Source organism: Martes martes (assembly GCF_963455335.1).
Source record: "Martes martes genome assembly, chromosome: 13".
Lineage (NCBI taxonomy): Eukaryota > Metazoa > Chordata > Mammalia > Carnivora > Mustelidae > Martes > Martes martes.
The window spans coordinates 27,619,816-27,647,815 of record NC_137901.1 but is presented as its reverse complement, the minus strand read 5'-3'; the positions used below and the strand labels follow the sequence as shown (position 1 = coordinate 27,647,815).

The window sequence follows — 28,000 nt, the reverse complement described above, 5'->3', positions numbered from 1 at the left end:
CTTCTTTGAAGTAGGCAGTGATGCAGGCTTCCGTGGTCTCAGCCATGTGGCGGACGGAAGCCAGGCTCTGACAGGCTGCTGTCAGGAGGGGCAGGACCACCAGCCCGTGCACTTTCTGCCCAATCCAGGTCCGGACACTGCCCCGGAGGAACTCTGCTGTTGGAACAGTCGCATTGTTCATCATCATTAGGACTTCCATGAAGAGGCTGCTGAGGGCCATGTGTCGGGTCTGGCTGTCCATGTCTGCAGGGGAACACAGACACCGTGAGAGGCCGCCGGAACACTGGCATGACTGTGAGCAGCCTTGGCTCCACGCCAGGCACCTTTTGCAATTCCGCTAGCTGAACCCGAGAACCAGAGCAGATCCTCTGCAAGGTGCTTCGCTGTTACGGTTGGGATGCAGCACATGAGTACTTTGCACGGGCACAGCAGGAACCACCGAGAGACCCTTGGTTACAGCAAGTGGCCTAGCGAGACTTTAATAAAGAGACGGTATCAAGCCGGTGTGAAAGACCAATTTATCAGAACATGCTTACTCAGACTTCAGCTTCCAAACTTTGCTCATCTGGAAAACCAAGTACACACATCCCAGAAGTCACGTGATAAACTAGAAAAAATACCTCCACACTCACCACTACCAAAGCTGTCAATACTCTGGTGTGATTTACAAGGAAGAGAGCTTATTACTAAAAACAAAATAATAAAGTAAGGAAAAGAAACACCTTTAAACCTCTTAAAAGAGCTCCTAACTTAATCAGCTCTTATTTCTTTGTTTTTTAAATAAGTGGACAGACTGAAATTTTAAATGGGTCTTTCAAAAAAAAAAAACAAAACAGAGATGAAAAGAGCACAGCGTGTAAGAAAAAGCAAGTTCACTGTACAAGACACCGCAAATGAGCAGGTTACGGAGGTGGATTCCTTCCTCACATCCCAAAACAAAAACCTTGTTCACCAGGTGTTTGTGGAGAAAACTATCCAAAGGGCTATAGTTTTTGCCCAACTATTTCTAACTCTTCTTGAGCTAGGTAAAATTTTTTAATGGAAAGAAGTAGGGCTTTGTCACCACAAGGCTTCTGTATTCACGTCAGTGAGAGCAGGGGGAGTCTGGGCCTTACTCACCACACCTATCAAATCAAACTCACCCACCTGCAAGTGTTAAACAAACCCTAACGTAATGTTACTATAAGACCTACTAATGATCAAGCAAGGACTTCAGAAACCAAAGTTCTAGATGAAAGTTCAACAATGTTATGTGTTTAAGTGTGTATTTTGTCACGTATTCCCATGGGTACCGGCATTCTTCTCTAAGGCCTTATCTCCTTATCTCTGAATTTCAGCTCAAAAGCAGCTGTAATTTTAATGTACCTTTTAAGATGACTCATAGGATCAAAAAACTTACACAGTAAGCCTCCTAATAGATTCTACCCTCTCCTCTCCCTATGCATCAACAACACAGCCAACAAACATTCTCTTAAAAACCAGATCTGCTCCTGTAGCTCTTCTGAGAAAGATCTTTCTAGAACGACCTCCTCTCCTGTACTTGGCCAGCCATTATCTGACGTTCACAGCCTAAACACATTTAATCAATTCTAAAACCATTTCTCTAGTATCGCCTGCTAATTTGTCTTTTTTTTTTAACATTGACTGGGTGTTACTGGCTAGAGGGCCTGATGCTAAAAGGTCGGGTGCACTGTCTCATCCCAGGCTTACAATACCCATATGAAACAGGTAGTACGACTATTATCCCCATTTTGCAGAAGAAGTTATACAACTTGTACAATCACACAGTCAGCAGGTGGGAAACCCAGGCAGTCGAGTTCCAGACTCTGCTTTTAATACCATATTACATACCATTCTATACTGCAAGTATGTTTAAGAAATTTCAACCAATTACTTACCAATTCCAGTCAACTCAGACAGTGACCCCAGCTTTCAATTGCTATGCTTCCCTCAATACTGCAGTTGCCTATTTTCAAACGGTATTTAAGTAAACATTAAAATGTTTGTGAGATCCATCCATGTGGTGGCAGATTTTCACTGCTGTCTTCTATTATACAAATATACTGCAACAATTCATCTACTGAACACATGGGTTGTTTCTGGTTTTGGACCCGCTCAGATGCAGAGCTACAGAAACTATTCACATCTCCCAGGGCACAGGTACATTTCTTTCGGAATATTCCAAGGGGCAGAATTCTGAGTCACAGGATGCACAAACTAGTAGATAATGGATGCCAAGTTTTAAAAATGGTTGTACCAGGTCCTCTGTGGCCAGCAGTACATGAGTTCCACTGACCCAGGTACTCACCAACCTGGTATCGAAACCTTAACTGTGCTCATTCTGGTGATGTGTCATCACCTGTCACTAAGGTTTGAATCTGCATTTCCCTGGTGATTAACATGGTTAGCACCTTTCCGTGAATAAACCAGTCATTTAAATAATCTCTTTCGTAAAATGTCAATTCAAGGGACTTGTTCATTTGTTCTACTGGGTTGTCTTCTTCTTCCTTCTTTTATCCAGTGTGATCATTTTAGTCACTCATATTTAATGTAATTCCTGATGTAACTGGGTCTAAATCTACAACCTTACAATATACTTTCCATTTATTCCTCCAATTCTACATCCCTTTTTTGATCTTTAGTTCATTATTTCTTATTCTATTTTTTCTCTTTTGGTCTGGAAGCTGAACACATTCCAACATTCTTAGAGTGGTTGCCTGACCAACTGCACGTGCACTCTTAACTTTCCAAAGTCTGAATGTTAACCGGCTCCGAGACAGTGCCAGGGCTCTGTAACACTCTAACTCCCACCAGCTCTCCCTGCTGGTGTCTTAACCCTGGCAGGCATTACTATTATTATTGTTTTAGACAGTCACATTTCATGTACATTCCCTACATATTTATCTGCCATTTTTATTGATCTTCACACTCACTCTCTTCCTACGTATATTCTCTGGATTATTATCTCTTTCCTTCCACAATCTTTGGTTGTATTTTGCTGTTCTTTTTATAACTTCTTAAGCTAGATTCTTAGTAACCTTCATCTTTTTACAATTTTAATATATGCACTGAAGGCCAAGAAACTAAGTTCCACTTTAGCCACACACCACAAGTTTGGACGCATTCTGGTTTTTTTTCCAGTTCTAAAACTTCTAAATTTCCATTATGATTGTTTCTTTGCTCATCAGTCTGCTTCTTAATTTCCAGGGTAGAGTTATATTTTGTTACTGATTCCTAAGTTCACTGCACTGTGGTTAGAAAGCGTGAGGTCTGTTGCACACTGGTCCCTTGGGATTGGTGGAGACTGGCTCTAAGCTGAACAAGGGTGAGGCTCCTTAGCCATTCTGTGGGGGACTCACACCGCGTGAATTCTGCTCATACAGGGCACACACATCCTTGTCTACGTGCACACTAGACCCAGCAAGGCCCTTCAGACTTCCTACAGCCTTACTGATTCTCCTTCGACTTTCTCAATTACTGTGAGATGTAAGGCAAAACCTCTTACCGAGAGTGGATTTGACTTTTCTCTTCCTAATTTTGTCAGTTTTCACTTCAGGTATTTGCAGCTTCTACCATGTAATTAGGTACAAATACACTTATCATTATTATATCCTCCTGGTGAATTAAACCTTTTATCAATTTTCAAAGACTCTCTTTAGCTCAACTAACGCTTTTATTTATTTATTTTTTTATCTTCAAAGCAAGAAAACACCCTAGAGATCATCTGGCTCTGTAACGCTTTCTGCCTCACAGTCCTATCCGTCCAAAATTAATCTACTACACCAGCTTTCTGTTTTAGTAATCGCCTGATATGACTGCCTTATCGAAAGCTTTCTAGAGCCTATACTCTGTATGTGCTTTTTAGAAACAGCTTAAAGCTGGATGCAGTTCATTATTAGTCCGGTTTAACAAACTTTGTCTTTTAAGCGGAGCGTCAGTCCACTTACATTTACTGATGTACTTAAATTTTACTCTTATTTTGGGTATTTTTCTCACCTTCTCCAAGCTTCTTTTCTTTCTTCTTTGGACTGAATGCATTTTGGCCATTCCTTTTTATCTCTCTCCACTAACTTGGAAATTATACATTTTATTTCTATTCTTCCAGTGAATTTCTTAGCAATTTCAACATTCACATTTTAGCAAGACGTAAATTTAATCAATTTACTGACCTCTGAAACAATACTAAAGCTTTGGAATGCTTTTAACTCAACCTCCTTCCTAACTCATGTATACTTGTGGTCATACAGTTTAGTCTTAGCTTTTGCTTTTTAAACCACTAAATGCGTGATTACTATAGTTTTCTGTATGTCCCTAACATTTTACCACTTTCTCTGCCTACTTTTCCTGTTTACAATCCAAGCCTATTTACTTGCGATCACTCTACTTCTACCTAAAAAACATGCTTTGGGATGTCCTTCAGTGATGTCATGAGGACAAACACTCTCAGTTTTCAATGAAAGCATCTTTAGATCACTCTCACCCTGACAGATGGTCTCTCTTAGCTTACAGCTCCCGGTTACAGGTCATCTCCTCACAGGACACTGAAGCTGTTCCACGGTCTCAACTTCCTTTATTGCTACTGAGAAGTCAGCGTTCAGTGTAAATGTTGTTCCTTTGTAGGTGTCCATCTGTCTGTCCATTTGTCCCTCCTTCCTGGATGTGAAAGTTGTTTCCTTTGTCCCTGGTGCTCGTGTAGCGTCACCACAGTGTGAAGTGTGTAAAAGTGTGAATTTCTCTGACCTGCTTAGGATTTGCTGGATTCACTGAACCTAAGGAGTGTTGTGTTCATCAGCCCTGGAAAATTCTCAGCCCTGCTGTCTCTCTGGCTATTACTGCCCCCCGCCCCCCACCCACCCCCCTGTTTGTCCTCTCCGGGAATTCTGACTAAATGACTGCATGTACGTTCCATCCTGGCCTATCCCATAGGCCCTCTAACCTCCCCTCCATATTCTTTCTCTGTCCGTTCTACATTCTGGATACCATCTTCATATTTATTCTTTGGTTTGCTAATTTTCTCTTCAGATGAATTGAACCTGATGTTAAACTAACCCACTGAGTTTTTATAACAAGTATTGTATTTTACATTTCTAGAATATTGGATTTTCTCTCAAAGCTATTTTTGTAATTTCTTGCTCCTTATGGACACTTTCAAATCTTTCTTATTTCAACAAAGAGATAAAAGTACTTTTTGTTTACTGTGCTAATTATTCCAATATCTTAAGTCATTCTCTACTGACTTGCTTGTGGTGCTTTGTTTCCTTGTGTGTTTTATGACTTTTTTTTTTTTAAACTCTGAGTTCATATTCCTTGAAACTCTGAGGCCAGAGCTGAAGATGGGTTTCTCCGACGCAGCTCTGTCGGTGCTCTCCACCAGGCATCTAACGGCATTGCCAACCCAAAACAATTTACACTCAGTTCCCAGGTTGAGGGATTTTTCTCTGGACAATCTAGGTAGTAGGAATTTGTGCCTTAGACCCATATGAGGGTCAACTTATGCCTACTATTTTTTCAAAAGAGGTAGCTCTTTCCCCACCACACAGACATCTGACCCAACACCCAGGTCAAACAGATCAGTCTTTGCTCTTCTCTCCCAGGAGCAAGTGTATCTCCGGCTCATCCTTACACTGAGGATGCCATTGTGTGGGCGATGCACACGAGCTCCTTTCAGGTCCCCATCTCCAGCAGGCCCTGGGCGTTAGTGCCCCCCAACTCCACCCCTACCCTGGTTTAAGACAGTTCCGTGAAAGTCTTCAGGGGGCAGCCAGCTTCAGCACTCCATCTCCCTTGACAGGTTCCTCCTCCCACTTAGCTTCTGACTTCTAAGATTTTCCAGCACCTCATGACAAGTGTCACTGTTGGTTTCTTAAAAACATTTTGTCCAGCGTTCTTAGTTCTTTTCAGCAGAAGCAGTCAGGATACCCAGTCCACCAACTGCCAGGAGCACGAGTTCTCCACACAGTTTCTTTACATGTCTACAGGCGACTCTGAAGGGCTCTTCCAGTGAAGAGCGAAAGCATCTTGGAATGCCGCTCACGGGCCATCTCTGGTTCCCTCCTACTTAGTAAATCCAGCTGTCTAGCTTAGTCCTCAGTCCCGTTAACCTCACCAGCATCTGACAGTGTCAACCCCTCCTCAAGTTCTTTTGTGCCTCCCCCGGTGCTGAGATGACAGTGTCCCTGGAAGCCTGTCCTCTTTCCCAGCACTTCTGTGGGAACAAGATGGAAAGTGTCCTGCCCAGCACCCCCTGATCTCACAAGGCCTCACACAGCAGGGATTCACCCACGGAACGAAGATATGACTGCCCGTGGCCACTCACCAGGTGGGTTAAAGACGATAATATCATCCAAGAGCTTAGACATCTCCTTTTCTAGGACGGCTAAGGTGATTTTTCCATTTTGTTCCAGGGAGCTGAGGAACTGAACCATCTGATGAGTGAAGGCTCGGCACTTTGGAACTGCATCCTGACAAACAACAAAAGGAGCATTCATAGAATCCACGGGAGCCCTGTTAACTGAGTATTCCTTGGGGGCGTGTCATTGCTCTGAATGCTTCTGGAGGGAGAGGCAGGGACACAGTAGGAGGCCACATGAAGACACGTATGTGTCTAAGGGCCCTATGTCTAGGGATATGCAAATCTGTGGTAACACTTACTCCAGCACCCACGTTCTCCCACATTCCAGAACATTCTTCCTTTATCACTACATCAATAGCAATTTAACTACACACTGATTACTTGCCAGAAACTTTTCCAAAAACCTCTATGTTCACTATCTGATTTAATTCTCACAACACCTTGAGGCAAAGTATTTTTTCCAATTCAGATGAAAAAACCAACATCAGAATGGCAGTGAGCTGGGGGCCGGAGTTTGTCAGACCTCAAATGCATGCTCATAACTTCGCGGCCATTCTCCTGCCAACGACATCCCCATCTCTAAACCAACCGCGGCCGCCCTCAGTCCTTTTGACCTCTTGTTAGCATGTGGTACTGCTAGTAAATGAAGGTTTACCAAGAGAGGTAGTTAAAACTACAAGACCTGAAAGGCCAGAAGAGGAGTACACCATGGCACACATCCTCTAACATCTCAGCTGAGTTGTCATGGGGTTTGAGACCGCCCTCAGCAGCACCCCCACTACCATGTCCTGAAGAACGCTCTCTGCCTTTTAAAGCACTTGCTCAACCTACAAGATGTTTCTGGCTGTCAGTAGGGATGGAAAGGCCTGCAGACACTCTCAGGAGCTTCATGATTAATTCTGCAGAAGATTCCTTTGCCAGGATGATGGCTGGCTGGTAATGGCTGCTGAAATAACCGAGCACGCTCTGGTAGGACACGGTATCCACGAGATGCCACGAGAGTGAGCTTGTTTGTCCGAGGAGGTTCAGGAGAGGTGAATCCTAAAAATACAACACATACTCTTTTAGTTTTGGAGTTCTCACTCTCCCAGAAATATGTGTCTCTGGTCAACGATGATCACTAAGATGGTCTATGATAAGCACATTTAAGATGTCAAGTAAGTATCTATTGAAGCTAGAAATACTCGTGAAAGTAATAGCCAAGGTCTTGGCAAAAACAGATTAACTTTTAAGTATTCAGAACCCAATTTTCAAAGGAAGTCTCAGATCTAGTGGTAGAACTAGCAATTAAGGAGATGTAAAGTCAGCCTAACATGCATTCTCTAACTCAGTGTGTTTCCTTTCATAACCCAGAATTGGACTATGAACTATCCCAGAGAATCAGGCCCCTGTTGAAGGCACACCCCATATGCCAAGCAGATAGTCACAGTGACAGGTATTAGGGAAACAAGTGAAAAGCTACAACCTCGCAGGGACTGAGGCCCCAGGAAGCCTTGCCAAGCCTTCATCACAGGCCCTCCAAACTTACTGCTTGGTCTACCAGCTCATCTTCCTTTGCCAATAAAATCATCATGAAAAGGAGGCAGACAATCATGCTCCGGGTCTCTGGGCGGGGGCAGGGGCTCCAGGCATCAGACAGCACACTGACCCAGTTGACTTCACACAGGACAGACCCCAAAAATAAGAAGCAGCTCTTAGGGCTTCCTCGTTCCACCTTAAAAGGAAATGAATCAAAATCAATGTTTTCCTTTAAATTGTCTGTGTTACTGAAAATGTATATAAATCAATGCCTACTAAATTAAATTTTTATTTATTTATTTTTATTTTTTTAAAAGATTTTATTTATTTATTTGACAGACAGAGATCACAAGTAGGCAGAGAGGCAGGCAGAGAGAAAGAAACAGGCTCCCTGCTGAGCGGAGAGCCCGATGCGGGGCTCGATCCCAGGACCCCGGGATCATGACCTGAGCCGAAGGGAGAGGCTTTAACCCACTGAGCCACCCAGGTGCCCCTAAATTAAGTTTTTAAAAATAACTTTTTTCCCAATTATAAAAATCATCTACGAATCCCTCCCCCCAAAGATTTAGACTTAACATTTGTAATATTTTTTCTTCCATGCTCAGTGAATGTGTACGTTTATCAGCTTGTTTAGAGTTCATTATTTATTCCACTAATTCTCAACAGGAGAGGAATGACCTTCCATAGCTTTAAGCAGAGTGGCGAATGTCACCAATGCTCAGGGGACTCTATCACGGTCCTCAGATGTGCTAGGACAGAACAAAGGTTGAGAACTACTAGTCAGTAGTTCCTAAAGCTGATCGTGCATCAGAACCACCTGGAGGACTCACTGAAACACAGATTGTGGGACCCCACCCCCAGAATTTTGCATTTCCTCCATCCAGGGTGAGAGCAGGAATTTGGATTTCTAAGGAGCTCCCAGGTGCTGTGGACGTTGCTGGTCCTAGGACCATACTTTGAGACCCACTCTAGTACTGTATATAATTTTTATACTGCCTTTTTAGTGTAATGTTATGTTATAAAAATGTCTCCACATCATTAGGCTTTGTGATTTTTGATGACTGCATAATGTCTAATTAAATCCTATTTAAAATATATTTAAAATATATTAGTGATGGGTGAGGAACAGTAAATGTATTTTACAGTATATAACCAACATCAGAGTTATTGCTTATTAGCCTACTTCAGCATGTTTAAAATAAAACATGGCTAGCTATAAATTTTTCTATTTAAAATGAAGATTAAAAAGCTCTACTCCATTTATAAAATCACAGTCAGTGCAATCTGGTGATGATTCATGCCCTCCTGTGACGACCATCATTACAGCACGTTACCTGCTGCTTCTCTCCCCTTTTAGAGACTGATTCCTCATCCTCCTTTATCACCTGTTCTCTCTCCTCACTCCAAACCCCTCAAAACACATCCCTTCCTACTCCAGCAAGACACACAGAGCAGAAAGGCTTCCCGTTTCCGGCCGGGTCAGCATCTTCTCTCACTAGACAAAAATTCCTAGACGCGCCAAGTCTACAGCAACCCTCAGGGGCCGTGCTCCCATTTCATCTGTCACACAGTTGAGGACGGGCGCTGACTTAAAGCTACCCTAAGCTCTTTAAACAAATGTTCATAACGGTGATAAATGCCTACTCAGGACCTATCTCATATACTAAAGCTGGCCATAAAATCGCTAAGCTTCGCTTTCTGAGACTGTGCTGGGCCTTCCCCAAGCTCGGCTGAGGAGGAGGGGCCGAAGAGCGCAGCCCAGCACGCTCTCCACCGCACGTTCCACAGACTGTCCTGTCCTACGCCACCGGGGACCTGCAGGAATGAAAGTACCTCTCGAGTCTCAGGGACATCAAATGAAGAGGAAATGTAAAAGAACTGGTGACTCTGAATAAATCAACTGAACTATGAAGAGCTAAGACGAGATGATGATGGGTTTTTAAAAATGGAAATTTAGGAACCACAAAACAACAAAAAAGCCGGGCACTATGTAAGTGACGCTGCTGGGGCTGCTTTTTGTAACTACTGCTTGTACTGCTAAGACTCACACACATGTCGGCAATTTTTCCGAGTCATGTCGGGTCTTCACATGACTATGACGCATCACCGGTTGTTAGGATGCACTTTCAACTCCTACAGCATTATTCCCTTATGCACCCGCTTAAAGAAGCTAATGGCTTGAGTACCAATTACGCTTTTCTTTAATAGGTCGTTCAACGACATGGAAGGCTGATGATACTGTCCTAGAAAAAGATGCAAACCCACAGACACCAAGACTGAGCACGACAGTCATTAAACTATGTATTCATACAACAATGTTACAGAAGTCCAGTCCAGGGGTGACAGCCATACAACAGTCAAAATCTTTCCCTGGCTTTATAATCGGTCCTACAAACGTCTTCCAGTCACCTCTTCCCGCAGAGAAATGATTTCCACGGAAGGCTGCTTCCCGAAGCACCCCGGACCACCCAGGACGTGGACACGGCCCACTGAGCGCCCACAGCCCACAGCCACGGCCATGCCTGACAGCCACAGCGAGTGGGCTGCTCCCGGGGAGTCAGGCTGAGACACGGGGAGTGAGGGCTCACTTTGAAGAAGGCCTCCATGAGCATCTGGTCAGGGTGCAGGTCCCTCCACGGGAGTCGCCGGTAGGCACTGTGGAAGGCGTACAGAATGAACTCCGGCATTCTGGGCGCTGTACACGCTTCGCAGTAATGCATCAGGTGTAACCGAAGGGCTCCGTCATCGCCTGGCAGCAGCTTATCTATAACGCAAACGGAAAACACAGCTGAAGACCTTTTGGGTTATCTTTAAAAACAAACACAAAACAAAAATGTGAACTAAAAGTCTAAAACCCAAGGTTCTCAATAATGACCAAATTTCAAGGATTTTCATGTGCCAGGAAAAAAAAAAAACAAACAAACAAACACTGAAGACAATTTAATAGCAAAGACCGGTACTGTAATTACTTACTTGGGGAACCGGAATGAGTAGCTGGTAGGTGGGAGACAGCAGGGGCGATCAGCTTTTCTTTAAAACTTCTAGCTATATGGCTTTTTAACTCCAATACACTTGCACAACCCCAGGCGTCCCTCCAGGCTGTTGCCCTCAGCAAATACTCACTCCCCAGCATGGAGCGCTTATTCATTCGGTCCCTTGAAGGATTCCAACATCACTCAAAACGAAATGTTGCACATGACTAAAATAGGACCCATAGTGCAGTACAACTAGACAATTCACTGTCAATCAGCTAAGTTATTCTACAGTGATGCTCCCCTATGACGTGGATCACTCAGGATTATCGCCACAAGTATCAATTACCTCAGTGCCCCCAAGAGCGAATGCCAACGTAAGGGGCATTTAATCTAAAACAAAACTTTTCAGCTGTTCTGGTTCTACACATGGGAATGAATGTAGTCAAAGAAGAGAGAGCCAGCCTCCCACAGCAACAGAAGCCTGATGGTGGTTCTTAGTAGTGGCTTTTGAGAAATGACCAAGGATCATCAACCCATGCTACCAATTCATTTACCATTTCCAACATCCCTGCGCCCTTGATTCACAATCCTTACTTACTTTATTCTACAGCATGAAACATCAACATGTTTTTAACCTTTTAAGACAAGGTAAGGGTAGCATTTATTTAAACATGAATAAAAAATGGTTTTGTTTAAATCCAAATGTGGATATGTAGGTAGGTGTCTAAAAAGCAGATGTCAATTAGGACAAGACTGGGTTTCTAGTTCCAGCCTAGACATATGTAAGTTCCATGAAATCAGATAAATTCATTTTTCTTTTCAGTTCTTCATTTTCTCATGAATAAAAGGAGAGAGCTGAATTAGAAGATCTCAGTAAAAGGCTACAATACTTCTTCCTACTTTGCATAGTTCTGTTTCCTCACCTTGAACTCAGCTACCAATTCCTGATGTTAGCCATGAACCCTCCTGTTTCCTCCTCCCACTCTCCCATGTGCTTTCTCTCTCTCAAAAAAATACTAGATGTGGGGCGCCTGGGTGGCTCAGTGGGTTAAAGCCGCTGCCTTCGGCTCAGGTCATGATCCCAGCGTCCTGGGATCGAGTCCCGCATCGGGTTCTCTGCTCAGCAGGGAGCCTGCTTCCCTACCTCTCTCTCTCTGCCTGCCTCGCCGCCTACTTGTGATCTCTGTCTGTCAAATAAGTAAATAAAATCTTAAAAAAAAAAAAAATACTAGATGAGGTACATCTAGACAATGGACCATTGTTCAGCGCTAAAAGCAATGAGGTATCAAACCAAGAAAAGACTTGGAGGAACTTAAATGCATGTTACTAAGTGAAAGAAGCCAATATGAAAAAGCTACATAATATATGATTCCAAGTATTTGGCATTCTAGAAAATCTGAAACTATAGAGACAAGAAAAAAAAAATCAGTGGTCTCCTAGAATTAGTGGGGAGAGAAGGGCAAGTAGGCAGAACAGAAAGGATCGTTGGGGCCATGAAACTACCCCATAGGATACCATAATGGCGGATATATGCATTACACAGTTGTCAAAGTCCACAGAACGTACAACACCAAGAGTGAACAGTAACGTAGACTACGAGCTTTAGGTGACATGAGGTGTCCGTGTAGGCCCATCGGCTGTAGCAAGCACACCACTCTGGTGGGGGATGCTGACAGGAGGGGGGGGTTTATGTGTGTTTGGTGGGGGGGGTGGTTAATATGGGCACTCCATGTACTTTCTGCTCAATTCTGCTGTAAACCTAAATCTGTTCTATACACACAAGTTAGTTGATTTTCAGGACTGAATGCCACGTTGTTAGGTCGGTGACTACGTGCCACGCAGACATGGGGCAGCCACAGAGGCACACTAGTCAGGAGGTGCCCAGCAGGCCAGGGGTCCTTCAGAACACACTGCAGCGCCTGTGGGGCGCCCACAGCTGGGCACAGAGCTGGCCACTTCTGCCTAGCGTGGGAACGGTCGGTGCGGCATCTCTGCCCGGCACTCGAGGCTGCTGTTTGCCCCTTGGACGGAGCCGCACCTGCTGCCCTTCCTTCCCACTCGCCTCTCACAGGAGTCAAACGTGCATGGGGGTCGGAGGGCGCTCCTCGCCCACTCCCGCTCCTCTCCCTCTGATCTGCACAGCCACCATCCCAAATAGGTCTCTGGCACCGTGGCTCCATCATGGTGTCTACCCCACAAGGACTCAAACCGCAGAGCTGTGTTATGAAGATTCAGAGGCAGAAGAGAAACGCATGCGCATAAACACACGTGCAGAAGAACATAAAGGACCTGAGGCTTCATGTGGTAGTGGAATCAGGATGAGCAAGGGCAGCGAGGGGAGGGCCGAGGACATTTGCGGAACAGCGCGGCAAGCAGGATGGCTGGAGTGGAAGGTTTCTATGAAGAAACCATCACTGAATGCTGAAGTACACTGGGCCAGACATATCGGAATGCTGGCCTGAAACACGACACTTAAAAGTCTGGGAATAGGAATACATAGGATATAAATACTATTTCACAATTAATCTAGCCAACAGTCAGGAACAGAAACTGGAGACAGAAAAAACGGGGCAGTTGCAAGAATCTTGGAGGGGGGAGTAGAACAAATGTCTTTATAAAGCTCCCAATATAAAACATGTAGATACTCTAGGTAAAATAAAACACCTCTGAGAACACATAGCTGGGTACGCTCAGTGGAAGAAAACAGAGCCAGGGACCAGAAGCAAAGAGAGACCAAGAAACCCGGGTACTGATCAGACATCGAAGCCTCAGCTTCCCGTGGACCGTGCTTCTGTGGGGTTCTAACAGCATGAGGAGTCTCCCAGGGACAATCCCCTCCCTGAAAGAGCAGATCAGGGAAAGAAAGGGACCTTCTCTGCCTTCACCCCTTAACTCAGAGTTGAGGAGGGGGACAAGATGACTGTCAACACTGAGGCCGACTGCAAGTGAGTCTGGGGTCTGTTTACAACACGACCGTGAGAAACCACAAGGGAAGGGCCACAAAGGCAGATCCCCTCTGCAGGACACACCCTCAGCCCAGTCTCGACAGAATGTCCACAAAGAGAATCTCTCTAAATGTGGGCTCACAACACAAAACTTTAAAATCCACGAGGAAACAAGCCTCTCAGTATGAGTCTGAAGGAACACCTAACTGTAGCATAAGCCATTCCCAACAGGAGCTTGAGACTATTATTACTGCACACAGATCATAAAGGAAAGCATGTTTAAACATTTCAAAGAAATAAAAATTAGAATTGTAAACAAAAGAAATAAGATGCTATCAAAAAGGAGCAGGAGGGGCGCCTGGGTGGCTCAGTGGGTTAAAGCCTCTGCCTTCGGCTCAGGTCATGATCCCAGGGTCCTGGGATCGAGCCCCGCATCGGGCTCTCTGCTCAGCAGGGAGCCTGCTTCCTTCTCTCTCTCTCTCTGCCTGCCTCTCTGCAACTTGTGATCTCTGCCTGTCAAATAAATAAGTAAAATTAAATTTAAAAAGGAGCAGGATAGGTTTGAAAAACAAACAAACATGACTTCTAGAGATCAAAATAAAAAATTCAGTTGTTTTTGTTTTTGGATTTTTTTTTAAAGATGTTATTTATCCATTTGACAGAGAGAGAGAGAGAGATCACAAGTAGGCAGAGAGGCAGGCAGAGAGAGAGAGGACGGAAAGCAGGCTTCCTGCTGAGCAGAAAGCCCGATGCGCGGCTCGATCCCAGGACCCTGGGATCATGACCTGAGCCGAAGGCAGAGGCTTTAACCCACTGAGCCACCCAGGTGTCCCATGGATTTGTTTTTAAAGCAGGTTAGACACCACTGGAGGGATTGAGTAAACTGCAGAAGAGTCCTCAAGAATTCACCCAAAATGAAGCACAGAAAGAAAAAATGAAAAAGAAGTTAGAGTTACAGAAGGCAGAATGAGGTTCAGCATGAGGGACAGAGGGTATGTGAAGAGAACGGCTGATTGTGGTCCAAGGCTGATGCAGCTCAGAGCTACCTTACAAACAATAAGAGGTTACAAACGTCACATTGACCTTCTCTGGTCAAAGATGACTGCCTCCCAACTAAAATAAAATTAAACAAAGTAGGAAAAGCAAAGGCAAAAGAGAAACAAGTGATTTAAGGGAAAAGTGATAACTAACCAGAGACACAACATAACACCTTCCTACCTTTAAAACTCTCGTGCAAGGAGTTGATACAGTCAGTGAACAAGCGCACGACGCTCAAGGCCACCACGGCGTCACTCTCCAGCCAGGGGTAATGTCGTTGGCTGCTTTAAATAAAGGAAGCACAAGCTTAGAAAGGAAAGCACCATGATTAAATCACTCTAGATCCCAGGGTCTAGGAACTACCTCAGGCCTACATAACACTGTATATTATGGAGGCCCAAGACACACACAGACCACTTGAATTGCTGTAGCTCATAATATCACTTATTGTAATATCATAATACTGTAGCTCATAATATCAACCACACAATTTTATTTACTTTCCTTCTAAACCTTTATTCCAAAGCAATTAAGTTCCAGAAGGGTGCTGTCTACATAGATTAACACCCTTCTATATCCAATTTATACCCTTGTGTATCTCGGTTACATTTCAAATGCCTCAGACATGTGCCATGGCTTCAACAATTCTGTCTACCTGAAACATGGAAAAAAGAAAAAAAAAAATCTACGTAACAGAAAGATGGCCACAAATGGACAGGGGATAACCAAAGAAAAAAACTCCTAATATGATCATTTTAGTTTCTGAATTGGGTCCAGAAAGCTCAATACCAAAAGAAATCCTATTAATTCTTCTTGAAAATAAACAGCACATTCTGCCTTACTGCCAGCAGTCTCAGAGTCAGTGTGGAATCCTGAAGCTTGTAGATTAAGGACAGTCCTCTAGCAAAAGCAAAGATCCAGAAACTTTTCTATTTTCCTCAATGAGCTTTTGGAGCAGCATGAGTTAATACAAAAATCTTGACAGAGACATCAGATGCCCTGAGCTCTGTTCCCGGTTCTGGCCCTCACTACTGGTGGAACTAGAACAAGCCACTCATGTTTTCTGAGTCTCAGCAACAGATTAATATTTGTGAGAACACCTTAAATACTGTGATATCTAGCACTGTTGTAATTTTAACAAAATCCTGACAAGTCCACCTAGCTTTGTTTGCATGCTTTTAGGGGAAAAAAGACACAGAAGGTAACTCCCTGCATGCAAACAGTTCTACACCTCTGTTTTAAATGCTCGTAACATCATGTTTTCATTTAATCGCAGAGCTCATGTGAAAGGGGTTCATTCCTCCCAGTAATTCAAAAGCCAATTTAGTCCCCAAAAATAAATAACTGAGGTACTGGGTAAAATCAAGTTAGTCTCATATTTTACAGTAGTATATTATCAAAATCTAATTCAGGAGAGTAACATCTGGTTTTCTGAAATTAAGTACCAAAATTTATTCAACATCTTTTTGTAGAAAACTGGAAATGAGTATCTATTTTGCTTCCAAGGTAATAGATCTGATCAACCAGACTAACAATTCCACAAGCAGAAAATGTCTTAAGTTTCCTAAGGAAGCATTTTCTAAATTTAATATGGCCCTCCATAAAAAATGAAATCCATGAATGCATCCCTTTTGCCAAAATACCATCAGAACTTTAACTCTGTAAATTTCAAAGGAATATGAAAAAATGATTTACCTTTCACTGTCCTCTAAAACCAAGATCCACGGCTTAAAAAGCTGGATGATAACTGAATGTAGGGATTGCAGCACTAAAAAGAAAGCAAAATTTTTAGAGACAAGAAACAAGCTCAACCTTTATCAATATCACTAATAATGCTAAAAAAATCTGTTTATTATCTGTAGACTCACAAACCTATATTGATAAACAAACAACACATTTCATATAACTAAGTAAGCTTGTGTTGTCATTTGCTACAATGGAATTTCTTGAAGATTTTTTTTAAGATTATTTATTTATTTATTTACCTGACAGAGAGAGAGAGAGAGACAGCTAGAGAGGGAACAAAAACAGGAGAAGCAGGAGAGGGAGAAGCAGGCTCCCCGCTGAGCAGGGTGCCCGCTGCGGAACTCAATCCAGGACCCTGGAATCATGACCTGAGCCAAAGGCAGATGCCTAACTGACTGAGCCACCCAGGTGCCCCTTGAAGAATTTTTATTATAACACAGTGTCATGGATAATTTTATACCATATGTTTTTTTAAAAGATAAATGTTTAAATATGCAGAACCCTTTTCCAAATGAGAACAACAATAGGAAGAAAGAGCCGGAAACTGAAACCTATCTCCGTGTGCCATGCCCTATGAAGGAGGGGCAGAGACAAGCTGAATCAAGCACACAGTGTGCAAGTGAACACAGGTATGACACTTAGATGGGTTAACACCTATGCTATATATTTTCTATTTCTTCTTCATGACACTCAAATATCTAGTTTTATTGCTAAGATTTAAATCTCTTTATGTGTCTAATCAAGTCTCTTATAATGGAAGGTCAGAGTACCTCGCTCCGTGGGGCATAAAGACATATTACCTGTTTTGCTGCTGGCAGATGGGTCCTGAGCCAGGCAGGCCATTTCGCAGTCAAGAAGCCGTTTTACAAGATAGCCCAACAGTGTCTTCATATCAGCCATGTAAGGACTCCATTTTGAGAACAAACCAAAGCTTTTAAAGTCCAATGTGGATAACCGAAGCTTATAAAAAAAATTTGAGAGCCACTGTATAGTCTCTGTTACCTGGAAGAGAATGACAGGTCAAAGAGTCCTTACCGAAGGTCTACTTTCAGCAGAGTACTAGACTGTTGATGGAGGGCTCAGACTTTGTAACAGAGCTGCAAAGGTGTTTGCATAGGAAAAGTAAATCAGCAGATTTCAAACTCTTTCTAGAGCAAAGGAACCATTCTTCCCAGTACACTGTCATGCGGACCCACACCACACAATGGGGATGAAACCGAGGGCTCTGTGGGACGCTGCATGAAAACGTGACCGAAGGAGCCAGGGGCATGGGGCTAAGTATCAGGTGGGTAAGCTGGGAAGGACAGGTACACCCAGAGGGAGGATCTGGGCTGCTCTTGAACGGATGAGCAAGACAGACTCTGAGGCATGAGAAAAAGGCAAGGGGTGCATGGGAGGAAGCAAGCGACTGACAAAAACACAGGACTCTTAAAGATAATGCACGGAGCTGCAGCTTTTTAGATAAAAATTGTGAATGTGTTCCAACTGTTTAAAAAACAGAGAGCAAAGGAAACAGAAAAGGAATGCAGAGATATAAACTTCAGACACCAAAAGCTACACACCTGCTTGTCAGACAAGAGAACATCCGGAGAGCTTTGAAGCACCGAGCTCTCTGCAGAGGCTGCCCCCTGCTGGCAGTTTGGGGCACAGCAGCCCAGGGCTCTCAGAGTGGCTTTCCAACACTCGGGGCTCAGCAGCTGCTCCGCAGAGCCTTATGGGGCAGGGACAGAAGACAGCAGGTTAGCATCTTTCACTTGAATCAAATAACATGCGTACTTTACAAAGGAAAGAAAATTAAATAAAAATCCAAAACAAATTCACAAAGACCTGGGGTGAAGAGACTGCAGTCAAGAGAACCTATGAAAAGGACTATCCACCTGGACACTTGACCTTCCTGGTTCCTCGTAACCCTGCCGCGAGTGAGCACAGCCAGAGCTGTCTGGGCTGGAATCTGGGGGGATGAGTGGGAATCCCACCTACCAGCCCCTGACTGGGGGCCAGTCAAGGTACCACTTTCCTGGCTGAAGCTGTGAGAGAAACAGCAGTAACAGGACAAGGGAGACTGGACTGCAGAATTCAAGTGCAGAGTCTAGGCTCTCTTCTCATGCTTGCCCCTGAAACTCCCCTCGCACGAGGGGCAAAACCTAAAGCAACACAGAGCCAGCGTGCTAAGCAGACACTACCGCCAGCCCTCTGCTCCTGGTCAATCACATATCCCAGAGGCCTCCACTAATACCTCCTCCGGCCCTTTCCACCCAGAGCTCGCATGATCACACAGGATAACAGAGGCTGGAAGGACTGGATCTAAGGGGAGACTGGATGAGGCAGCTGCAATCTGCCGAGTGGGAGAGGTCTAAGAACAGCGAAGAGTCTGTGGGGAAGGGCTACTGCGGTCCAGCTCTCAGAGGACACAGCCCTGGAATCACGTTACAGGTAGGGGTGTCACGCACACCTAGAACATGTCAGGGAAGCCGGGAAAACAAGGGGCTCGTCCATGAAGAATGAAGAGAAGAGACAAGCAAAGAGACAGAGCCCCGAGAACACCAACATGGTGGCCAGGGAGGGAAGGGAAACCAGGAGGCTGGAGGTCATGGAATCGGCCAGTGATGGTACTATTATTCTTAAGCCTTTAACTGAATTACTTTCCTGGTAAGTATAAATTTGCTGTTAAACGCAAGTCAGTGGCTGCCTATACACACTGCTTACAATCTCCTAAAAAGGCTTCAGGGAAAAAAACCACGATATATACTTGATCAAGTTCTGAAAATTTAAGAGCAAAAATTTGTTATGTCAGCATGCATCAAAACTGTACAAATACATCTCCCTACCACCACTCTCCACCCACCCTGCAACCTGTCTCCACAGAAACAATGAAAGCCTGAAGTGCTCTGAAAACAAAAGCACACATTTCAGTATTCTTCAGGTAGTTCAATATATAAAATCATTAACTTATTCACTAAATGGTTTCTATTAACACAAAAACATGGCATAAAGCAAAACTTAGTTTTCTATTACATCTATAAACTGTACCAAGTTCACATAAAAAAAAGTAAATGCTATGGCATTCTTCAAATTTCAATAAAATTCCTGCCTAGTGAAATTTCCAAAACAAAAAAGCTAACAACCTTTCACTCCTCTTCTAATCTCCAGTACTCCAGTGGAAAATTGCAGGGCAGGGGGTAAAAATAAATAGCGGGATATAGAAAATTGAACACTGCTCTTTCCCTTGGTGAATATAAATACAGGCTACTATTACATACAGAAAAAAATACACTTGCAAAAAAAAAAGGAGTCAAAAAATTAAGGGGGAGGAAAAAATAAAATGTATCCACTATTTGGATTTACAGAGAAACCAGCTGGCACAGCAAACATATTGCAAAGGAGCAATTTCTTTCTCTTACCAAATCTGTAGTTGGCAGAGTAAGCAGGCCCACTCCTACCCCAGCCCAGCTCAGGACAGCTGCAAAGTCAAGCGAAAGAGGTGGGTGCATGACTGTGGACTGAACCAGGGACCATCTGAACATTTAGGACAATAAGTGACCTCTTCTACAGACAGCAGCACCCTTTCAGGCACTGTTTGTCAAGCACTTTAGGTAAAAATGAGTGATTCTAAATTTCCACATACCTGTCTTATTTTTACATTTTTGGATGACACCTGTAGAATGGTAAATGTCATATTAAATATTCACTGCAATCTAATCAGTACAATTAAAAGACACTTACTTTGCATCAGCAGCCTGAGAATGTCACTGTACTGGTCAGGGAACTGGTAGAGAAGAAGGTAAGTCCAGTGCTTACAGAAAAGATTAAATGGCATCAAAATATCTTCATCTGGTTCAAGGCCCCAGGCAGTAAGTGCCAAATGAATGGACTCCAGAAGCCTGGTACGATCAGACAGAGGAGGTTTAGTGGCGTTTAACCATTGCTTAAGATCGAACTAAAAAGAAAAAGAAACAAGAAGCAGTTTTATTGACACCGGAAAATTAACCAAAGTAGAGAAAACTATGTGCAAATTTAGTATAAAAGTCAAACATCACCTAACATTTAGCTTTGCATAGACTGAAACTAGGGGTGCCTGGGTGGCTCAGTGGGTTAAGCCTCTGCCTTCGGCTCAGGTCATGATCTCAGGGTCCTGGGATCGAGCCCCACATTGGGCTCTCTGCTCAGCGGGGAGCCTGCTTCCCCCTCTCTCTCTGCCTACTTGTGATCTCTGTCTGTCAAATACATAAATAAAATCTTAAAAGAAAAAAAAAGACTGAAACTAAACGGTATATACAAGTACTTAAAGAAGTCTACGCAGGTCAATAATTACAGGTGTCAGTAAGCTGCCACCTCCACGTCACCCTCTGGGATTTCAGGGGCAGAGTATTCTCAGCTCCGCATGCTTTTTTGCAATGTAAGAATGTTTGGTTAAGTTCTCCCTGCAAGGCAAGAATCAGAACTCTGTAGTCCTGCCCCATCGGTCACAGGGGCAGAAACAAGCAGCCACTTTATGGGTCTGTCTCCATCTGATACAATCACATTTCTGAGTCTGCGGCAGTAACCTATCTCAGTTAATAAAACCTCAGGGTGTTATCGATCACCTCCCAGAACTTCCAACTATAAAATAACACCTTCTCCCCATTACCGACTGAGAGCCGTCTCTGGGCCCTAAAAAACGCCTAGGTTTTATGATTTATAGAAGTCAGAGAAATACAATTGAAGGCACAATCACTAAGGCTCTGCAATTCTCAAGTGGTTAAGTAAATTCATCGCCTGGGCCTGAGTTAATATTTTACTTGGAATGAGGACAAAGGCAATTTGCCTCTATCTGGCTTATTCCAAATAGGAGAGACTTTGATATATGACATCTCATTTATCAAACACATTTCCAGCATAAATTCAGGATATATTCAAAAGAAGGATGCACTAAATTACTATTATGAATATTTCAAGGCTGTACTGTTTCTAAAGAGGGCTTGGGAGCGAAGTCCTTTTTCCACCATGTGGAGTAAGACTGCCCTGCACAACACAGTCACCGCCCCCACAAAATGGGGATGAGGCTATTTGAAGATGATACAAAATGTGGAAAGGGTCTACCAGGAAAGGGAACTCCAGGAGGGCCCTTCATTTCTACAGAGTGGGAAACATTAGAGCCTACATTTCCATGGTAGCATCAGAACGGAATCACAACTCACCTTGGTGAGCAGCATGAAAATCATATCACTGTTGTCCTCACTTAGAAACTTCACCACTTTCTCATAGAGCTGAATGAACTCTGTGGGCGCAGCATTGGGAGTGAAGAAAGGAGACAACAGAGAGCAAAGCCTTCTGTTCTTCAGAATGGTCTCCAGTACTTTCCTGCATTCTGACCTAGTGCCGCTGATAAACACCTTGAAGGAATTAGAAAGGGAAAATGTCATCAGATTCTGCACTGCTGCCCTCCTCCAAATTTTTATTTAAGCAACCAAGCTTTAAGGGCTAATATAGAAGGCAAACAGACTTCTTCTAAATGAAAATGTGAAACAATCAAAAAAATCTAAAATCAATACAGATAAACCTAACACTTCCAGTGATGGTGATATTAAAAATTCTGGATTATCCGTGAATTTGATTTGGACAAGCCATAGAGAATTTTTAAAAGATTAAAATATTAGGATAATTTGAATCCAGAAATCTGCAAGGTACCTACCATGATTACTAAGCATCCCAAGTGACTCTGCATTTTGTCAAGAAAACAAAACCTCTATGTTACAGGTTTTACTGAGATGTGCTTTTAATACTTTTAAAAAGCTAACTTTAATAATTAATATATAATCAAGATAACTTCACCTTGTTTTAACTTGGTTCTACTATTTTAAGTACTGGATATAAGTTTTTAAACAATTTCAGGGTCAAGTATATTGCATGGAACACTGGGTGTGGTACATAAACAATGAATCTTGGAACATGAAAAAAAATAAAATTAAGATGTTAAAAAAAGGCTTTGATAAGCTGGACTCATAGGCAGAAATAATAAAAAGCAAGACTGAGAGATCTGAATATATAAAAATTTTAACCTCCATAAGGCAAAAAGGATGATAAAATTAAAGGAAAATGACAAAGTAGAAAAACCAACTGAGAACACATTGCAGATACTAGGGTGATAGTCGGAGGAGCTCTTTCAAAGCATAAAAAACAGAAATTCTACAACAGAAAACATGCAAAGGACAATAACCAGCAAATCACAAAAAATAATTAAATGGCCAATACACATATGGAAAGTCATGCAAGTGAACAAGTGCTTAAAGAAATGTAACTTAAAATAATAACAAAGTTCACTTCCCCTATTAGATTAGGAAGACTTAAAAAAAATAATCCTTCCTCACACTGGTTACGGTCTGGAGAACACTAAATTCAAACCCTGCTATTATAGTGCCGACAGGTAAAAACTTCCCAGGAGGGCACTGTCACAATCTGCATCAAACACTAGTCCCTTTGACATAGCGACCATACTTCTAGGAAATCATCTTGGAAAAAACAGTCCCAACAGTTCACAGAGATGTGTAAAAATATTTATCTCAGGCTCACTGCAGTAAAACAGACTACCTGAATAGCCAGCCAAAGGGCTCCGGCTCAACACATCACAACGTATGGGTACCAGGGAACACCATGTATTAAATACCATGAGATCAGTCTGTATTTATTAACACACAATAGTATCTAAAAGCTGTGCTTGAATGAAACACAGGTTACAAAACAGCACTTGCCCATTTCTGGGTATATATGTCTATCTCCATCTATTTAGTTATATGCAGGAATGGGGTACCATTTCTACACAGGTACACCACATACACTAACATGCAGACATATACAAGACAAATTACAATAGAATGTTAGCTAGGTAGCCGGTATCTTCAGGTGGTTAGAATTCTGAGAAAATCTTCTTCTTTATACTTTTTATACTGTCTGCTTATGATAAGCACACATCAATTTTAAAGTCAGGAAGAAAACTTTAAAAAATTTATCTTAATATCTGCTCTGCATCACCTCCTTGTAAGTATCCAATAACTAAGTACTCATTCCATTGCAACTGGGTGAGAATACCCGGTAACTGTTTACACATTTTCCATCAAGTGGCTTTCCTTTCCTCAAGGACATATTTCATAAATATGCATGGATACATTGCTCTCGCCTTTTTAAATATCCATATATTTAACAGTAAGTCAAATAAGTAAACAAATAAACGGGGACCGAGAACAGCAACCGGGAGGCAGCAGGGGGGAGGCGGAGGGAACACAGACTGCTGTGGCAGAAGACATGGGACCCAGGCTCAGCCCCAGCACTGACCCGCTGTATTCTTTAGGCAAGTCATTTCATCTACTGGAAAACAATTTTCTCATCTCTAAAATGAGAACGGCATCGATCACATAGTCACTGTGAGGATGGACTGGAGAGCGTTTTATAAACAATAAAGAGCCCCATCATGTTATGGTTAACAACACCAAAAGCATATGAAAGAGTTTGATGTCTCCCCAGAGACTTTCAAATATGAGTAACTTTGTATCTCTTGTTTGAGAAGCAAAATTCTATACCAACAATTTTAATCACATCTTGAGAAGTTAACAGTTCAAAGGGCTTCTGACTTACGAAAGAGTCCGACTCTGTGAGGTAAGCCTGAAGTCAACCCTGACCGTAACCAATGAGGACGCTACAGGAACGCAATGTACGTGAATAAAGCTAAGAACACACAGTGACCTTACCTGGCCCAAGATCTCAATGCATGATGTAAAGAACTGCCTTGTGGGAGGATGACGCTGAGTTTCATCACTGACATAATCCACAACTGTAAAGAAGAGGCTAATGCCAACCTTCTGAACCCCAGGGGTAGGCTGCAACTTGTAGGCATTCACTAAGGCCCTGCGGGAAAACGTAGATGAGACTACTGGTCTACAGTAGGACAATCCAGACTCACAAGTGTTTCTCTGGCACTCTACATTTCTCAGGAAATATTTTTAAGAGCCCTTCAGAGCTCCATACAAATGTCACTTTAAAAATATTCCATGGGGGGCATGCTTGGGTGGCTCAGTCAGTTAAGTGTCTGCCTTCAGCTCAGGTCATGATCTCAGGGTCCCAGGATCGAGTCCCACATCGGGTTCCCTGCTAAGCAGGGAGTCTGCTTCTCCCTCTGACTGCTGTTTCCCCCCTGCTTGTGCTCCTTCTCTGATAAATAAATAAATAAAACCTTAAAAAAAAAAAATTCCACAGGGTTGGGGCACCTGGGTGGCTCAGTCAGTTAAGAGTCTATCTTTGGCTCAGGTCATGATCTGGGGGTCCTGGGATGGACCCTGCTCAGCAAGGAGCCTCCTTCTCCTTCTGCCCCTCCCCCCACTCATGTGCACGCGCGCTCTCTCTCCCTCTCTCTCTCTCTCAAATAAATAAATAAAATCTTTAAAATATTCCACGGGGTAAGTATCTTTCAACTTGGCCCAACACTTATTTTTTTTAATTTTCTATTTTTTATTAACACATAATGTATTATTAGCCCCAGGGGTACAGGTCTGTGAATCGCCAGGTTTACACACTTCATAGCACTCACCACGGCACATACCCTCCCCAATGTCCATAACCCAATCAACACTTATTTTTAATACATAGAAATGATTTTATGTCCTCCTGGAGGAGTGGGGATCAGCTGCATTAACGTTCTTACCCTTATCAAAATTATCCTTTCATATTTTATATGTAATTCATAATTTATTCTTTCACTTTGTGTATTCCTTACATAACACATAATTTTAAAAACAAGAATCCTGATTTCTCTAAATGTTAAAATCCAAAACACTGAAAAAGATTTCTATATAGAGTTAAGACCCTAGAATAAGGATACCTCTTCTAAGTCTCATACTCTTTAGAGTTCCCTTGCTAGTAAAAGAAACTCCTTGTTCTCCTCATCTCCTTCTTCCCAGGTTCCCCAATCCAACCTACAAAAGGGACTCAGTGCTCTCCTCTGTACCACCACCCCAGTCTACTGGGGGATTAGTTGCTGGTTCTAGAATGCGAAGTTACCTTAAAGTCAAAGGCAGAGTCAACCCCTCTCCCAAGTCATGCCCTGGTGGCTTAAATAAGAAAGAGGACATTGAGTGTAAGAGAAAAACCACAATGGCTAAATTCAAGATAACGACTACACCTGAGAGCCCTATTTCCCCTGAGCAATTCCACTTCAAACTCTGCTCAGTAATCGGATTTGACAACGATGACTTTCTGAGTAAATGTAACTTTAATCTAAAACTTAACTCCATGTCTGAATTTCAATATGCTGTCATCTCATAATTCAGGGGTCAGTAAATTTATTCCATGGAGGACCAGATAGTAAATATTTTTATGTTTTATGGGCCGTAAATTGTCACAACTATTCAATTCTGCCATCATAGCATAAAGCCATACACATGAAGTAAATAAATGGGCATGGCTGTGTTCCAATAAAACTTTATTTATAAAAAGAGGTGGCAGGCCAGATTTGTTCCAACAGCCACTGTTTGCTGATCCCTGTACTAATTTAATTAGTGGGTGCCTGGGGGTGTGGTAGTGGGTAGGATTACTATCAGTAATAACAAAACAGAATTTTGAATTATAATGCCCTCAAAACTTACGTAATCAAGTTTTCTGCATGGACCGCAGCTTCCACAACATGAAGTGACGGTGGTTTAGCAGCTTCGGCTTGCAACTGCTTCACTTCTTTTCGCAAAACATGAAGCTGCTGGCTTATTGCTTCATTCTTATGCATACCTTCAAACTAAGAAAAATTTAAATGGTCAACAGACTTTTTGGTTCCTATTATGTTTCTAGAACAAATACTATGAATATACTGAGTATTTGATGAAGAATTTTACAACTAATATAACTCAAAATTCTCAGATGAATGGGACAGGGGTGGGGGAAAAAAAACATGTCAAAAAACTATTTAAGGGGTGCCTGGGTGGCTCAGTGGGTTAAAGCCTCTGCCTTCGGCTCAGGTCATGATGCCAGTGTCCTGGGATTGAGCCCCGCATCGGGCTCTCTGCTCCGCAGGCAGCCTGCTTCCCCCTCTCTCTCTGCCTGCCTCTCTGCCTACTTGTGATCTCTGTCAAATAAATAAATAAAATCTTTAAAAAAAAAAGAAAACTATTTAAGAACCTCAGTTTTTCATGAAGAATCAAACCTGAGTCAGTTTATCACTGGTTCAGTCTTTTGTAGGATATGTTCTCTGTTACTTAGGTTTGGACTCCCCAGCTCTCATCAAAAACAGACTTATGTCTTCTACCGCTGAGGTTTCCCTTGAAGCACACAATATGCCTCCTCTGTGGAGCACCTTCCCCAGAGCCTTGACCCCTCTCCATTCTCCCCACCCAACATCACACACAGTTCAACTCAAAACACTAAGGCTGCACATCTCATGTGCAGACCATGACACAGATGCTGTTGATAAAAACACTTTGCCATTTTGAAAGGAAGAAAGGACATACAATTATATTTATTTATTTTTTAAGATTTTATGCATTTGACAGAGAGAGAGAGACAGCAAAAGCAGGCAGAGCGAGAGGGAGAAGTAGGCTCCCCGCTGAGCAGAGACCCTGACCTGGACTCCCAGAGTCCAGGGATCATGACCTGAGCCGAAGGCAGCTGCTTAACTGACTGAGCCACCCAGGCATCGCAGGATATACAATTATAAAACAAACAACAAAATAAGATAAAATACAGGAAGTGCACACATCAGCTGGATGCCTACGAAAGGGTAATTGACTGATTTAGTGGTCCCTGAAAGCTCATCTCTAATAAAATTTTTACTCATTCTCAGTAAAGATGTGACAAAGGAGAATTTACTGAGCTTAAAAAAAAACAAAAAAAAAAAACAAAAAACAAACCAAAAAAACCCCTACCCAAATCTATTTCAATTTAAAACATTAGTCTTTATTTAAGATTACATCTTTCCTATTTGAGGGGATTGCTAATATCCCTTTACTCTAATTAACTGATGGTGACCTATGTGATAACTGCTTTGTTCGTACATTCTAATGTCCTTTACTGGATATGAACAGTTGCACGGCGTACCCTACACCTGGCTGCAACACAAAGATAGAACTAAGGTGGCAACTGTGGAGGACAGAAGGACAAAGAGACAGCAAAGAGAAGCCCAGCCTGGGAGGGGGGTCAGAGATGGATAGCACACAGCAGACTGTCCAGGGAGCCGGGGTCCTGTCCTGGGGGAGTCCTTTGAAGCAGGCTAGGGAATCTGGACTGATGCTGCAGGCACAGCAGAGAATGCTGAAGAGATGAGAACATTCGGAAGGCAGGAATGTTACACCCTGCATTCTCCTCACATGGACTTCCCCAGTCATGTGAGTGAGCAACACGGCTGGCTGGCCCAGAGAGAAGGCAGCCAAACACAGTGGAAAGGGAAGAATCTAAGGGGAGGAAGGAAGACAGTG

At 42.9% G+C, this 28,000-nt stretch overlaps 1 protein-coding gene across 2 annotated transcripts in view; it reads right to left on the bottom strand.

Annotated features, from left to right (window-relative positions):
- The window catches only part of EPG5 (ectopic P-granules 5 autophagy tethering factor), a 104,980-nt gene that overhangs the window by 11,104 nt on the left and 65,876 nt on the right, over positions 1-28,000 (bottom strand). The window contains exons 28-40 of one of the 2 annotated variants that reach the window (XM_080821012.1): positions 26,186-26,328; positions 24,296-24,452; positions 21,752-21,946; positions 20,298-20,511; positions 18,137-18,285; positions 17,375-17,576; positions 16,524-16,596; positions 15,009-15,112; positions 10,459-10,634; positions 7,881-8,066; positions 7,184-7,393; positions 6,317-6,461; positions 1-243 (exon numbers count right to left, since the gene is read on the bottom strand). In XM_080821012.1, the coding sequence (XP_080677138.1) occupies positions 1-243; positions 6,317-6,461; positions 7,184-7,393; positions 7,881-8,066; positions 10,459-10,634; positions 15,009-15,112; positions 16,524-16,596; positions 17,375-17,576; positions 18,137-18,285; positions 20,298-20,511; positions 21,752-21,946; positions 24,296-24,452; positions 26,186-26,328 (2,197 nt within the window). The remainder of the gene's footprint in view (positions 244-6,316; positions 6,462-7,183; positions 7,394-7,880; positions 8,067-10,458; positions 10,635-15,008; positions 15,113-16,523; positions 16,597-17,374; positions 17,577-18,136; positions 18,286-20,297; positions 20,512-21,751; positions 21,947-24,295; positions 24,453-26,185; positions 26,329-28,000) is intronic. The other variant, XM_080821013.1, reaches the window with a different exon arrangement.